Source organism: Larus michahellis, chromosome 8 (assembly GCF_964199755.1).
Source record: "Larus michahellis chromosome 8, bLarMic1.1, whole genome shotgun sequence".
NCBI classification, from domain to species: domain Eukaryota; kingdom Metazoa; phylum Chordata; class Aves; order Charadriiformes; family Laridae; genus Larus; species Larus michahellis.
The window spans coordinates 47,631,555-47,644,842 of record NC_133903.1 but is presented as its reverse complement, the minus strand read 5'-3'; the positions used below and the strand labels follow the sequence as shown (position 1 = coordinate 47,644,842).

The 13,288-nt window shown below is 43.2% G+C and overlaps 1 protein-coding gene across 1 annotated transcript; it reads left to right on the top strand.

The window, feature by feature from the left end:
• The first annotated feature begins 3 nt into the window (after positions 1 to 3).
• ATPAF1 (ATP synthase mitochondrial F1 complex assembly factor 1) lies at positions 4 to 12,512 on the top strand. Its single transcript, XM_074599239.1, has 9 exons — positions 4 to 261; positions 1,348 to 1,456; positions 2,017 to 2,067; positions 2,777 to 2,839; positions 4,310 to 4,360; positions 6,156 to 6,203; positions 8,286 to 8,381; positions 8,947 to 9,054; positions 11,731 to 12,512. The coding sequence occupies exons 1-9, from the start codon at positions 77 to 79 to the stop codon at positions 11,923 to 11,925; spliced, it is 906 nt and encodes a 301-aa protein (XP_074455340.1). The 5' UTR covers positions 4 to 76; the 3' UTR covers positions 11,926 to 12,512.
• The last annotated feature ends 776 nt before the right edge of the window (positions 12,513 to 13,288 follow it).

The window sequence follows — 13,288 nt, the reverse complement described above, 5'->3', positions numbered from 1 at the left end:
GTTTCATTCCGGGGGCGGAACGGAGGGGCGGGGCGGCGGGCGGAGCGCGGCGGCGGCGGCGGAGGGAGCGGGTGCCATGGCGGGGCCCCTGCTGCAGGCCTGGGGCCTGGGGGCGGCCCTGCGGAGCCGAGCCGCTCTCCGCCCGCTGGGGCTGCTGGCCCCACCGTGCCGGGAGCTGGCGGAGACGGGGTCGGGAGAGGCGGCGCTGGAGGAAAATCCCTTCTACGGGAAGTACCGGCACAAAATCCAGGAGCTGAGGAGGTGAGGGGGAAGCCGGGCGCTGAGGGGAATGGCGGCGGGGGCCGGGCCCTGAGAGGAATGGCGGCGGGGGAGGGCCCCGGAGGGGAAGGAAGGGAGCAGAGAGGGTGTGGGTGTGCTGCTTTTTGAGGAAAAGGAGTTGCTGCGTTTTTTTGGGAGGAGGGAGGTAACTTTTAGCTTTGTGCCCTCCTGAGGAAATTGATTTAGGTCAGATGCAGACTGGAAATTCACATATATCGCTGCCAAGTCAACGAGAGTCATATCCCAACATGTTCGCAGAATGGTAGGGGTTGGAGGGGACCATCAGAGATCATCTAGTCCAACCCCCCTGCCAAAGCAGGGTCACCTAGAGCAGGCTGGACAGGAACACATCCAGGTGGGTTTGGAATATCTCCAGAGAAGATGACTCCACCACCTCTCTGGGCAGCCTGTGCCAGTGCCCTGGCACCTTCAAAGTAAAAGAGTTTTTCCTCATGTTGAGATGGAATTTCCTGTGTTCCAGCTTCTGCCCGTTGCCCCTTGTCCTGTTGCTGGGCGCCACTGAAAAGAGTCTGGCCCCATCCCTTGGGCACCCGTCCTTTAGATATTGATAAGCATTGATGAGATCTTCTCTCAGTCTTCTTTTCTCCAGGCTAAACAGACCAGGTCTCTCAGCTTTTCCTCGTAAGAGAGATATTCCGTTCCCATGATCATCTTCATAGCCCTCAGCTGGACTCTCTCCAGTAGTTCCCTGTCTTTCTTGAACTGGGGAGCCTAGAACAGCACACCAGACTTGGCCTTACCAGGGCAGAGTAGAGGGGGAGGATGACCTCCCTTGACCCGGTGGCCATGCTCTTTTTAATGCACCCCAGGAGACCATTGGCCGCCTTGGCCACAAGGGCACATTACATGGTCAACTTGTTGTCCACCAGGACTCCCAGGTCCCAGCTGAACCCTATCAAGGTTCAGCTTGGTAAGAGATAGTTTTACTAATAAGAAGTTAAAATTTTAAGTTAAGGACACAAATCAGAACCACGGTAAACATTTTAAAAGTCCAAATGACATTAATCACGTTACCCAGTTTTGGTAACCGTCCCTTTTCTGATTCAGATCCAGTCCAGATGTGTTTGAATCCCGTATGGAAAAAAGAAATGAAGTGAAAAAGCAGCCCGTGGGATATTCCAAGCAAGGAGAATTTATCAAATGTATGGAGGAAAAGGCAAGGCCAATTTTCTTTGTAGTTAACATATATTAAAGCTATAATGTCATTTATATAAGATTAGTGTAATGCTACAAAGATACAGCATTCCTGTTAGTAAAGAGCGCCAGAATTTCTCTCTCTGGTGGCTAAAAATATTATTCTGTATTCCAGTGTATTATTTTGCTGTACTTTAGGCTGTAAATTTTGCGCTTGAGGCCTTATTTAAGTGTTTAATTAGTTCCAGATTAGTTTGGCCAGATGGAGTGACGTGATCTTGTATTTATTATTTTGTAGCGAATGAAAGCAAGCTGTTCAATAATATTGTATCCAAATACATAATAGTTTGGTTTAATCCTTTCTGATCTTGAAATTCATAATTCACATTGAGTTACCTTCTTATTCTCCTAATCAATATTTTATTTTAATGAAATGCACTGCAGCAATCTCTAAGTATCTTAAATTTGAGCTCATACTCAGGACATCTTGTCAGCAGGCATGTTATTATGCGTGGAAGGGAAGGCAAATAAATGGTATTAAAACATCAGCTATAAAAAGTAAAGAAGAATGTTTTCTTCTAGGCAGAAGGCTTGGGCACAAAGACATCAAAGGGAGGCTTCACAAAAGATAAGGTAAGGGACACGAACCGAAGTGTTAGGAGAGGACTTGCTGGCAAATCATGGATGTAGATTAACTTGTATTGCTACCATCACTGCTTCAGCCTAGAGCTTCTTGAGGTAAAATTAATGTTCCTGAGGCTGCATTTGAATATAAGGTACTCATTTACTATTGGGATCACTTCCAAATCTTAAAACTTGTTGTTTTATTTTCCGGTTCTTTCTCTCTTGACATCTTGGAAGTTCCTACTTGTTAAAGGATCTGTACGGAATGCTGACAGCAATAAATTGAAAGGGTTAAGCTGCCTTTAGAGCATTTCCAAGGATCAGCCAGCAGAGGGACAAGAGAATGGTTTTATTCTTTTGCATTCTTGTATTTTGGCAAACTTTCTGTGCAAATCTGCCAACAGAGCCTGCGTCTGAAGGGGAAAGGCTGCAGCTCCTTTTGCAGCTTCAGTAGAGATCTGCACAACTGGAGCAAAGTATATTCTGTTTCCTGACAGATCTCTTCTGTTCTCCCTCAGTGTGTAAATATACTTCTCGGTGTGTTACTACTTATGATTTATTAGTTTCTTTGGCAATTCAGAGAACTAAGTCACATTGTAAATTGAATTAAGTTGCTCCAGCTTGATTTTGTTCTCTGTAATTGCATCCATTCATTCTGGATTCTCACTTGAATCAGAGAACTGTCATCATGCCAAATTCCTTATGATTTCTCTTGCAGACGCTTGATTCGATTCTTAATGTTGAGATGGTGAAAGAAAAATCAGCGGAGGAGATTAAACAGGTGATGGATTTAAATGCAATAAAGTTTGCTCCACATCTGTGCTTAATAGCAACCTACATGCAAGGGTGGAAATTTTACTTAGAATGAAAAACAAAACATGGCTATGGATGTATATTTATAAAAAGCACATTCACGTACACATCAATAGTAGAAGATACAGTTTTCTCTATATAGGTAAATCCACCTAGGATGTAGCTGCCTGATGAATAATACATCTGGACTTGATCACTCAAAAACTGTCTCTGTTGTAATTCTTATTGTTGCCATTTAATGTGTAGCAGTTGAATTGGCATCGGCAACCTCCTGTCAGGTTTGTAGCCAGGTAAAGGGAAACCTGAGCGGTAGCTCATGTGGATTATGCTACATCTGTTTTGCAGGAATAATAATTAAAAAAAAAAAGCTTCTGCCACCTTGTACCTTTGTTTGCATTATCTGTCATTCAAGAGCCCATGGACTCATACTAAAGTCAGTTAGAGTAAGAAGGAAGTGGGTGGTTCTGTTTGTTTGTTTGAAGAACAGTGTGAATCAAGTTATTCTCCCTAATATCTGCTTGGCTTTGCACTGTATTCCCTTTTATCTGGTTACAAGTCACAGCTGTTGCACATTTCTGCTGTAGCTTGAGTTGGATCTGCTATTTCTTTTTTCCTTATCAGACTGTATGCCAAGAATCTTCATCTAGGCATGATCATTTAAGGGGGACAGCACATACGAAAGAGCCTTCTGGCACGACTTAGAGAGCAGAAAACCAGCTGCTTTCCTGATAGCTTGAGAACATTATAGAAGTGGTTATGTGCTCTGCAGGGCATTGCGTGCAACCAGTTATAGCAGGGAGTGGATTTGATAACTCAGGAATTTCCTTCAAGTTCCTCTGTTTCATTGATTAAACATTTTACTGGCGATGCTTATTAGTTATGTAGGACTGGGGAAGGGCAACTGAAAAAGTCCTGAACTCTGGGCTTTTACATGTACTTGTCCATTTGTTAAGGACTTTGAGCTTTTATGCAGGTATTGCCACCCTGCTGTGGTGAAGAAAAAGATTGTGAACAGAGGAGCATTATGCAAAGTATTGTCTTCCTTTGAAAATGTTTTGTATGTTCTTTATTAAAAAAAAAAAAACAAAAAAAAACAAAAAAAACCCCACAAAAACTCAAACCCTCTAGAAATCATTAAATCATTAGTGTTGTTACTGGGAAAAATGTAAGAAGCACTCCTGATGGCTAGTTAATCTTGAGCCACCTCTGAGCCCACTGCTTATTTATGTTTAGTTGAAGTCGGTTGTTTGGTACAAGTACTCTGGAATGTTGGGAGAAATGTATTGCATTAGCAGGAAGGTCAGTGAGGCTTGATTCAAGAACGACTCCTCAGAGTGCTTACAAAGGTTAGTTGACAAATGGTATTCTTTTTAAAACATTTAATGTTACTGCTAGGTGCTTGATTTTAACTGCATCTCATCTCTTTTGTTTCCTACAGATTTGGAATCAGTATTTTTCTGCAAAAGATACGGTTTATGCTGTTATTCCTGTAAGTAATTCCCTTGTAGTTATGCACTTGAAAGGCCAGTGTGCAAAGCTTTCCTTTCTAACTGTGATGCTGTTGCTTTTAAAAGCAATAGTTGAAGGAAAATGAGGTTTCAAGAACAAACTTTCTTTCCGGATTGAGTGATCTTACTGCCCCAAATAAAGGCTTTTGTTTATAAAGATGTGTATCCCTTTTTTTCTCGCATCAGTCTCAATAAAGCTAGCACCTTTTTCTGCACAGCTGGCTTGAATTTCATGGCATTTTTTATTATGACTATCCAGTACTCTTCGCAGGACCCTAGTATCTATTAAGGCAGCATTTGTATTTTCAAATAATTTTGTCTCAGAGTTGCTCGTTTCTTTCCCCTCTTCCCTGCAGCACGGACTGCGAAGTCAAGTTTAGTATGGCAGTGTTAGAGCATTTGACTAATAACTTGCATGTGGCTAATCACTTATGACTGACTTTCATACATTTAAAATTATTGGCAGCATGGTCTTTCATTGAGATTGCATGGTGCTTCCTGTGATAAAATCAAATTTCTTATTCCTGATAGCTTTACCAGATGTTAATTGTTGTTAATCTGCGTTAGGCTGAAGGAATTTTTCTCGCTTTTGGGTTTTCTTTTTATTCTTTGCTTCACAGTTGCTATGTGATCGTGATCTCTTAAATCTGTCTTTTCACAGCTGGGCACGAACTGTGTGTTCCTTGAGTTCTTGAAACCTCATTTAGATTTGGGATCTGATTTGCAATTGCACTTGGCCCTTTGAGCTGCAACTGAAGTCGATGGGAGGCTTTATTCTAAATGTGTGAAGTGCTGTATGCTCTGAAAATGGCAGCATGGGATTTGAAGTCAGGCAGCTTCGTGCTTCAGCTTTCCCAACATGTGGATGCTGTGAAAATGGTTTGAATTGCTACATTTACTGTAGCAGAGGGCCAAAGCCGGGAACTTCAGTTAAGATGGTGTAGGTCTTTCATTAGTGGGACTGGCACTGGTCTTTGGTGCGCTGTTTTAGAGGAGCTTTGGAAGTTTTTAAGGCTTTAATGCAAACCAGATCCTAGGCACATTAGGAAGTAGTTCATGGTGTCATCGGGGAAAGAAACTACGTCTTTTGCCAGAAGCTTTTTGTTGGCTGGAAGAAAGGCCTCACATAATTCTCCAGTGCTCAAAAGCACACATGAAGGAATTTTGTGTTGATGAATGGCATATGTTTTCTTTCATGAACACCTTAGAGTAGGTATGAATATGTGGTGCTGGGAAGACAAGAGCAGGCAAAAGATTTGTGGGAACGCAGAGGGCACGTGAATGAGATTGCCGGGTTTCATCAGGGATGACCAAATAAGTTTGTGGTTTCAATAAGCAATAAGTATGTTATTTGAGTAAATATCTGTGCTGCATTTGAATACTGAAGAACAGATGACTGTGATATAAAATCTACAATGCGAGGCCAGGGATATGTCAACTTGCTCAAGTGTTGACACCACATGGTGCAGTGGAGCTATTATTGAAAAAGTACATAAGGTAAGCCTAAAACATGGGCCCCCCACCTCCAAGGAATAAAGCTTTGGATCCAAGGAGTTTGCTGCTGCATCTTAGAGACGGCATTGTTAAAACAGGATACCAATGACATTTAGGTAACTAAGAACTAAATGCAGTTTTCCATGGGGTCATTGTTAGCCATTGCTGCAGTGAGACCTTCTGTAGATAGAAGTTATACCCTGTAAAGGTTAATGAGATGATTCTGAATAACTTTGCATCCACGTTTCTGTTATGAAAAATTGAATTTCTCTTTCCCCACAGGCAGAAAAGTTTGATTTAATATGGAAGAGAGCCCAGAAATGTCCATCGGTACGTATGGCAGAGGCTCGCAATGCATGGATGTAGAGCTGTAATGCATTTCTCCTCTCTAAAGCCTAATTCATAAACTTTTGACCCTCCTGTATTCAGACTCAGCTTGATTAGTAAAATCTACGTGTTCAAATACTTGTCTTAGTGTTCAGATAATGCGTATGAATAACCACTGCTTTTAAACCGTTTGATCTAGGTATCAGATATCTAGATATGAGACATAGCATTTAGTAACGAGAGCACAGAACCTCGCAGGGAATGGATTTAGCTACATGCCTCCGGTTTCCATTAGTGGATGTCTTGTGGTCATATCTCTTCTGTGCAGTGTTGTGAAGAGCCAAGCCTCGCAGGGCAGCCTCATTGATGTTCCTGCGTGTGTCTCCTGATTGCTTAAAGCATCCTTGCTTTAACCTGGATGAACTGCTGTTAGCTATAGCTATGTGTCACCATCGCGTTACGTTGCATGTACATGGAGAAAGTGAATTCGCTTGTCTTATGGTTGGTGTGAGTTGCTCTTCCTTCTTTTTATGTTTGTTTACTGGCAGTGAAGACAGGCAGGAGTACCTGGAAGGGAAAAAGGCAAGAAATCAGTATGTCAGGTTCTGTCCACAGAATGAGCTGAACCTTGTAATCTCTTAGTCTGCTCTTCCTGGTCATAAATGTGCGTAGCCATGCTTTCTTCACCACGCTGGTGATCTGTGATAGGTAAATATTGGTAAGCAAATATGAGTATTTGTGTGGAAGCCAAACTGGGTAGGCAGTATGCTGTGTAAACAATGCATCTCTGTCTCTATGGGAGTGTGAGTTGTCAACAAAGACTGTATGGCATGCAGTGCAAAATGGCGTAGTGTAAGTTTAGTTGCAGAGCATTGTAATTCAACAGCTGCGACAGGGGAAGGAAGGGGGGAATTGGGTGTGGTCAAACACTTTATTGCAGATACAGAGTAAACGCTCTGTGGGTTGTATCTTAGGTGTGCGCCAGCACAGCAAAGCGTAGAATACTGACAATGTTTACTATAGTTATTTCAGATAAGAGTGGATTCACAAGATTTGGGTTCACTGTTTCTCATGTGGGTTGGTGGGTATCTTGTAAGCTTCAATTAGAAGATTCCTGTGTGAATGAGCAGGTTGTTGCTTTGAGGAAGTTAAACTGCAAAAGAGCATAACAGCTAACAAGCTGAAGGTTATCTTTATGTGGTTTTGTACCACATGCTGCTTGATTATTTTTGTTTTCTGTGGCAAGTAATGTGTTCTTACAGCAATTTGTGTGCTGAAGGATGGACTTTGTGCAAATTTCACTGTCCTGAGACAGAAATGAAATGCTTCACTCCTTTGTGAAAACAAAGTAGCTAGACTTCACTGCATTGAGAAGAGTGCTTTTGTAGATCTGAATGGGAGACTTTACTGGATTGATGGATCAGTCCTGTGTATTTCGCTTGGCAAGAGCAAGATGAAATATATCTGGCTTCCTGAGCTACTTGGAGCTTGGAATGTTATTTATAGCTTTAAGTGCGTTTCTGTACAGTGCATTGGCATTTAGTCAGGTATCCTGCTTGTTTTTCTGCTCCCATTTTGTCCATTTCCTTGGTGTGGGAAAATGAGCAAGTCCCTAGCTTATGGAGCCAAACAGACCGTAAATCTGTAGAGGGAAAATAGTTGCTACCTGTTCTGGAGCAGTTGGTGAAATTACAGGATTAAATACTCTGAATACTCCTTATCTTATATTTGACCATTTCTGCTGTTAATTTTCTAGAACTGAAAAAAAAGATCAGAGTCTGAATGTGCTTCACCGTCCTGTCCTTTCCTTTGACCTATCCTTTCCTTGGTCCTTTCCATATAATACTGATAAAAATATATGCCAACATACTTGCTAACAAAATAATACTGATAAGGTAATGCTGGTTTATTGTCTGCTTTGAAGTCTGGTTTGTGCTGCCCTGTCCCTCCTGGTGGGGCAAAGAAACTCCTTTTTCTGTTGTGGTTCTCTCGCTAAAGCATTTATGCTGGAGGCCAGTATGATACAGGCATCATTTTGTTCTATGAAAGGGAGAATTGTTTTTTTTTTGTATCGTCTCTCTGTAGTTCCTGTATGCTTTGCCAAGAAAAGAAGGCTATGAGTTCTTTGTGGGGCAGTGGTCGGGAACAGAATTGCACTTCACTTCCCTAATAAACATTCAGGTGAGTGGTTGAAATAAAAAGTCCAAAAATGGCTTAGCATCCAGAAATATATAATATCAGGTTATTACAATATATAATATTTTGTAAATAGTTTAATGAACAGGTTGTCTAGCTTAACTTGAAAATAATTGTCAGGGAAAAACTGCCATTAATTATGGGTACTTAATAAATTTATGGGTACTAAGTGACGCTAATCTAAAGGACAATGAGGTAGAAGTCAAACAGTCTGAAAATAGAAGCAAGAGCCAAACTTTTTAGAACTGTTTCTGCAAGCTACTTAAAATACGAGTAGATGCTGTAAGATGAAATGTCTTTCTGGAAATTGCGGGTTCTTTTAAATGCAAAATTGTCTTTAGTCAAGAAAAAACTCAACCTAATTCTGCAAATCCCTTGTTTTCTGTAAATACCAGGAATAATGACCTTTTAATTAGAACTGGCCCTTAAGCCCTGAAAAATGACTGCCTCCGTAGCAGTTAATGCTCAAAAATTTTGTAGTCAAGCCTGCAAATCTGTAATAGAGCTGAAGTTCTTTATGGGATACTTATGGGATATTTATCTCCTTCAGACTCAAGGTGAAACTGCTCCTAGCCAGTTGGTCTTGTACCATTATCCTGAGCTGCAGGAAGAAAAAGGGATAGTACTAATGACAGCAGAAATGGACTCAAAGTTCTTGGTAAGAGAAATCTGTTCATTGGCTTTCTTCATTTTATGCTGCAACTCCTCCTATAGTTTTGCATTAAAACCAAAGTAGAGGTCTTTAAAAGACCTTGTCCCAAAGAGTGGTCTTACTATATTTCTTTAGCCTAATATTGACGGAGGATGTGGAGAAGGCAGAGTTACTGAATGCCTTCTTTGCTTCGGTCTTTTCTGCTCGGCCCAGCCCTCAGGAGTCCCAGGCATTGAATAAAGTAACAGGGAAAGAAGACGACTTCCCTTGGGTTGAGGAGGAGCGAGTGAGGGACCAATTAGATCATCTAGATATTCACAAGTCCATGGGCCCTGATGGGATGCACCCGAGAGTGCTGAGGGAGCTGGCAGAAGTCATTGCTGGGCCGCTCTCCATCATCTTTGAAAAGTCCTGGAGAACAGGCGAGGTGCCTGGGGACTGGAGGAAAGCCAATGTCACTCCAGTCTTCAAGAAAGGCAAGAAGGAGGAGCCGGGGAACTACAGGCCGGTCAGCCTCACCTCCATCCCTGGAAAGATGATGGAACAGCTCGTTCTGGGTGTCATCTCAAGGCACGTGGAGGAAAGGAAAGCTATCAGAAGTACTCAGCATGGATTCACCAAGGGGAAATCATGTCTGACTAATCTGATAGCCTTCTATGATGGCGTGACTGGATGGATAGATGAGGGGAGGGCGGTAGATGTGGCCTACCTTGACTTAAGCAAGGCGTTTGACACGGTCTCCCACAGCATCCTCATAGGGAAGCTTAGGAAGTGTGGGTTAGATGAATGGACAGTGGGGTGGATAGAAAACTGGTTGAAAGATAGAGCTCAGAGGGTTGTGATTAGGGGCACAGAGTCTAGTTGGAGACCAGTGACGAGTGGTGTTCCCCAGGGGTCAGTACTGGGTCCAGTCCTCTTCAACATATTCATCAATGACCTGGATGAGGGGATAGAGTGCGCCCTCAGCAAGTTTGCTGATGACACCAAGCTGGGTGGGGTGGCTGACACACCGGAAGGCTGTGCCGCCATACAGAGAGACCTGGACAGGTTGGAGAGTTGGGCAGAGAGGAACCTTATGAAGTTCAACAAGGGCAAGTGTAGGGTGCTGCACCTGGGAAGGAACAACCCCATGCACCAGTACAGGTTGGGGGCTGACCTGCTGGAGAGCAGCTCAGCTGAAAGAGACCTGGGAGTCCTGGTGGACAACAGGATGACCATGAGTCAGCAATGTGCCCTTGTGGCCAAGAAGGCCAATGGCATCCTGGGGTGCATCAAGAAGAGTGTGGCCAGCAGGTCGAGGGAGGTCATCCTCCCCCTCTACTCTGCCCTGGTGAGGCCGCACCTGGAGTACTGTGTCCAGTTCTGGGCTCCCCGGTTCAAGAGGGACAGGGAACTGCTGGAAAGGGTGCAGCAGAGGGCTACAAAGATGATTGGGGGACTGGAACACCTCTCTTATGAGGAAAGGCTGAGGGATTTGGGTCTCTTCAGTCTGGAAAAAAGACGGCTGAGGGGTGACCTTATCAACGCTTATAAATACTTAAAGGGTGGGTGTCAGGAGGATGGGGACAGGCTCTTTTCAGTGGTGCCCGGGGACAGGACAAGAGGCAATGGGCACAAACTTGAACATAGGAAGTTCCACCTAAACATGAGGAGGAACTTCTTTACTCTGAGGGTGACAGAGCACTGGAACAGGCTGCCCAGAGAGGTGGTGGAGTCTCCAACTCTGGAGACATTCAAAACCCGCCTGGACATGTTCCTGTGTAACCTGCTCTAGGTGACCCTGCTCTGGCAGGGGGGTTGGACTAGATGATCTCCAGAGGTCCCTTCCAACCCTATGATTCTATGATTCTATGATTCTATGATTCTATACTTAATACCAGGGAAACCTAGAAGGAAATAATCAGTCTGGCTGTCTGGTGATTTCAGGTCATTCTTTTGTTTGTTTGTTTGTTTTTTCTCCCCCCCCGTGTATTATAGTTTATTGTTATAAAACAATAGAAATGCTTCTGGTTTTCTTATTAATGGAAGCAAATTCAAATTTAAATTATAGCTGTTGCTACTTGCCAACAAGTGAAACAGTGAAGTTTAATACTCCTCATTAAATCAGGAGACCTCCGGAGCTTTATGTTAGGTTTCTGTGTGCCTTTGCTCTTCTCCCTCTGTGTGGGTGTGCTGTTATTTGCATATCTGTAATAGTACGGTGCTAGGACTAATAGCACTAGGGATTATACTGGTGGAACAAGATAACTAAAGCTTCCCACCTTTAACTGACCTACTTTGCACCAGTTCCGAAACTATGTACAGGGGAGTGACTGGTAATGCGTGTGCCCTGTTGTATCTCAGTGCAAACAATTGATTTTTGCAAATAGGTCAACCGGAAGATGGGAAAGATGGGGCATCTCCAATGCCTTAGGGTGGCCAGGGATCATGAAAGACATCTTTGACCTCTGAGGTGTGTGCTCAGCAGGAGAGCAGCTTGTAGGCACAGTGCTTGAAGTGCCTAAGTAGGTCAGGAACGAGAGGGAGGTGGTTTGTTAAGAGATTTGCAAAACTAAGGTGACTTGGAGTAGAGTCATTTGATGAGTAGGACTGCAGCCTTTCAGCTGCTGAAGAGTCTTTTTCAAGGGGATACTCAAATACAGCAAAACCCGATGGTAACAAATGCTTTGTTTTAACTTGCAGGTGGTCCATGAAGCACAGTGCTTGGCGAATCAGGTGCAGCTTTTCTATGCGACGGATCGTTCCGAGACCTACGAATTAGTGGAGACCTTCAACCACAGATCTAGTGAATTTAAATATATGTCGGTTATAGCAGAGCTTGAGCAAAGCGGACTTGGACGAGAACTAAGACCTGCTCAGGTTTCTGACAAGTCGTAGAACCTGACAAGTCATAGAGGGTGAAGAGAGCCAGCAGCAGGCAGGGGGTTTCCTAGATGGAGTGGTCCTGTCTCTTGTTTTAGGAATTTGGTTTGACTACAGAAAGGATCTGGAGACATCCTGGGAGTGTGATAGTCAAGCCTGTCTGGCACTGATGCAAGATGAGGACTTAGGCCATTTGAACAACAATAACTAATTGCCAAAATGGAGCCCCGTACTTCAGTGCAACTTCATCAGAATGAGCAACTTTCCCGTCCTGTAACTCGCTGTTGCATGTTGTATTTTAGAAATCTGAAATAAAGTGACAGAAGGGGAGCTATGTAGTGGGCTATATTGACATCAGAAGAGAGGTAACAATCAATGTTTCTTCTCAGTAAAGGCATTTTAAATGCCCTCTGCCATTATAATTGCATGGTCCGGTGCTTTTTCATCGGTGTGGAATTGATACAGGCTTGTCCATCAAGAAAAGAGAATAGGACCGATGGGCTGAAACAGACTCCTCTTTGTTACTTTGTGTGTGAGGTTCCTTACACAGATGTATACTGTGGCCTGTGTTTTCCTCAAGATTAAAAAACAGAGTGACTAGATTTGTCCTGGGAAGTTTGTTCTTAACCGATACATTGATTTTATCCTGTTGCTGTGTTTCTGTCTTAGAGATGTTTTTCCTGAGTAGGATATTATAAACATGGGTTTAGTTTTGTATATTTTTGAATAGTGTAGAGGAATTATTGTATGCTTTACAGAATTATTTTTTTCTCAGACTGGCATCTAGTCAGCCAACTCGACAAATGGTATTTGAAAAGGCAGAAAATAGCTCTTTTTCCCATTTCAGGAAAGGCACTATCCATAGTAAAAGCAAGATGGAATAGCGTAGTAACAGAGCTACAGCCACCAGCCGGCTTCTCAGTTGTTAAGTGACAACTGATGAAAAAATGCATTGGTGTGAATGTGCACAGCAGCTTTAACACGGCAGCGTTGGTAAGAATCTGACTTTTAAGGACTACAGCGGGTTTGGTTTTTCTAAACCTATCTTCAACAAAAGAATTCCAAAGCATTTGTGCTTTTAGCTCCTCTTGTTTCCATTCCCAGCAGAGGCAGCGTGGCTGTGGACAAGGGCATACTGCAGCAGTGCTAAGTGATGTGCAGCCTGTGCGTGGATTATCAGCATAACACCGCTGCACAGGTAGACAAGTAAACAGAAGTCAGCTAGGAGCTTTGCAGGAGCAACGCCGAAATATTTCCCATGTCCACATCGAATCCCTGGCACTAATTATCCATTATGTCCAGGCCATATCAGCCTGCTGAAGCTGGTAAGCGTTCCCTCCTTTGCCAAAGAAATGGAGGCAAGAAGGGTGTGCAACCC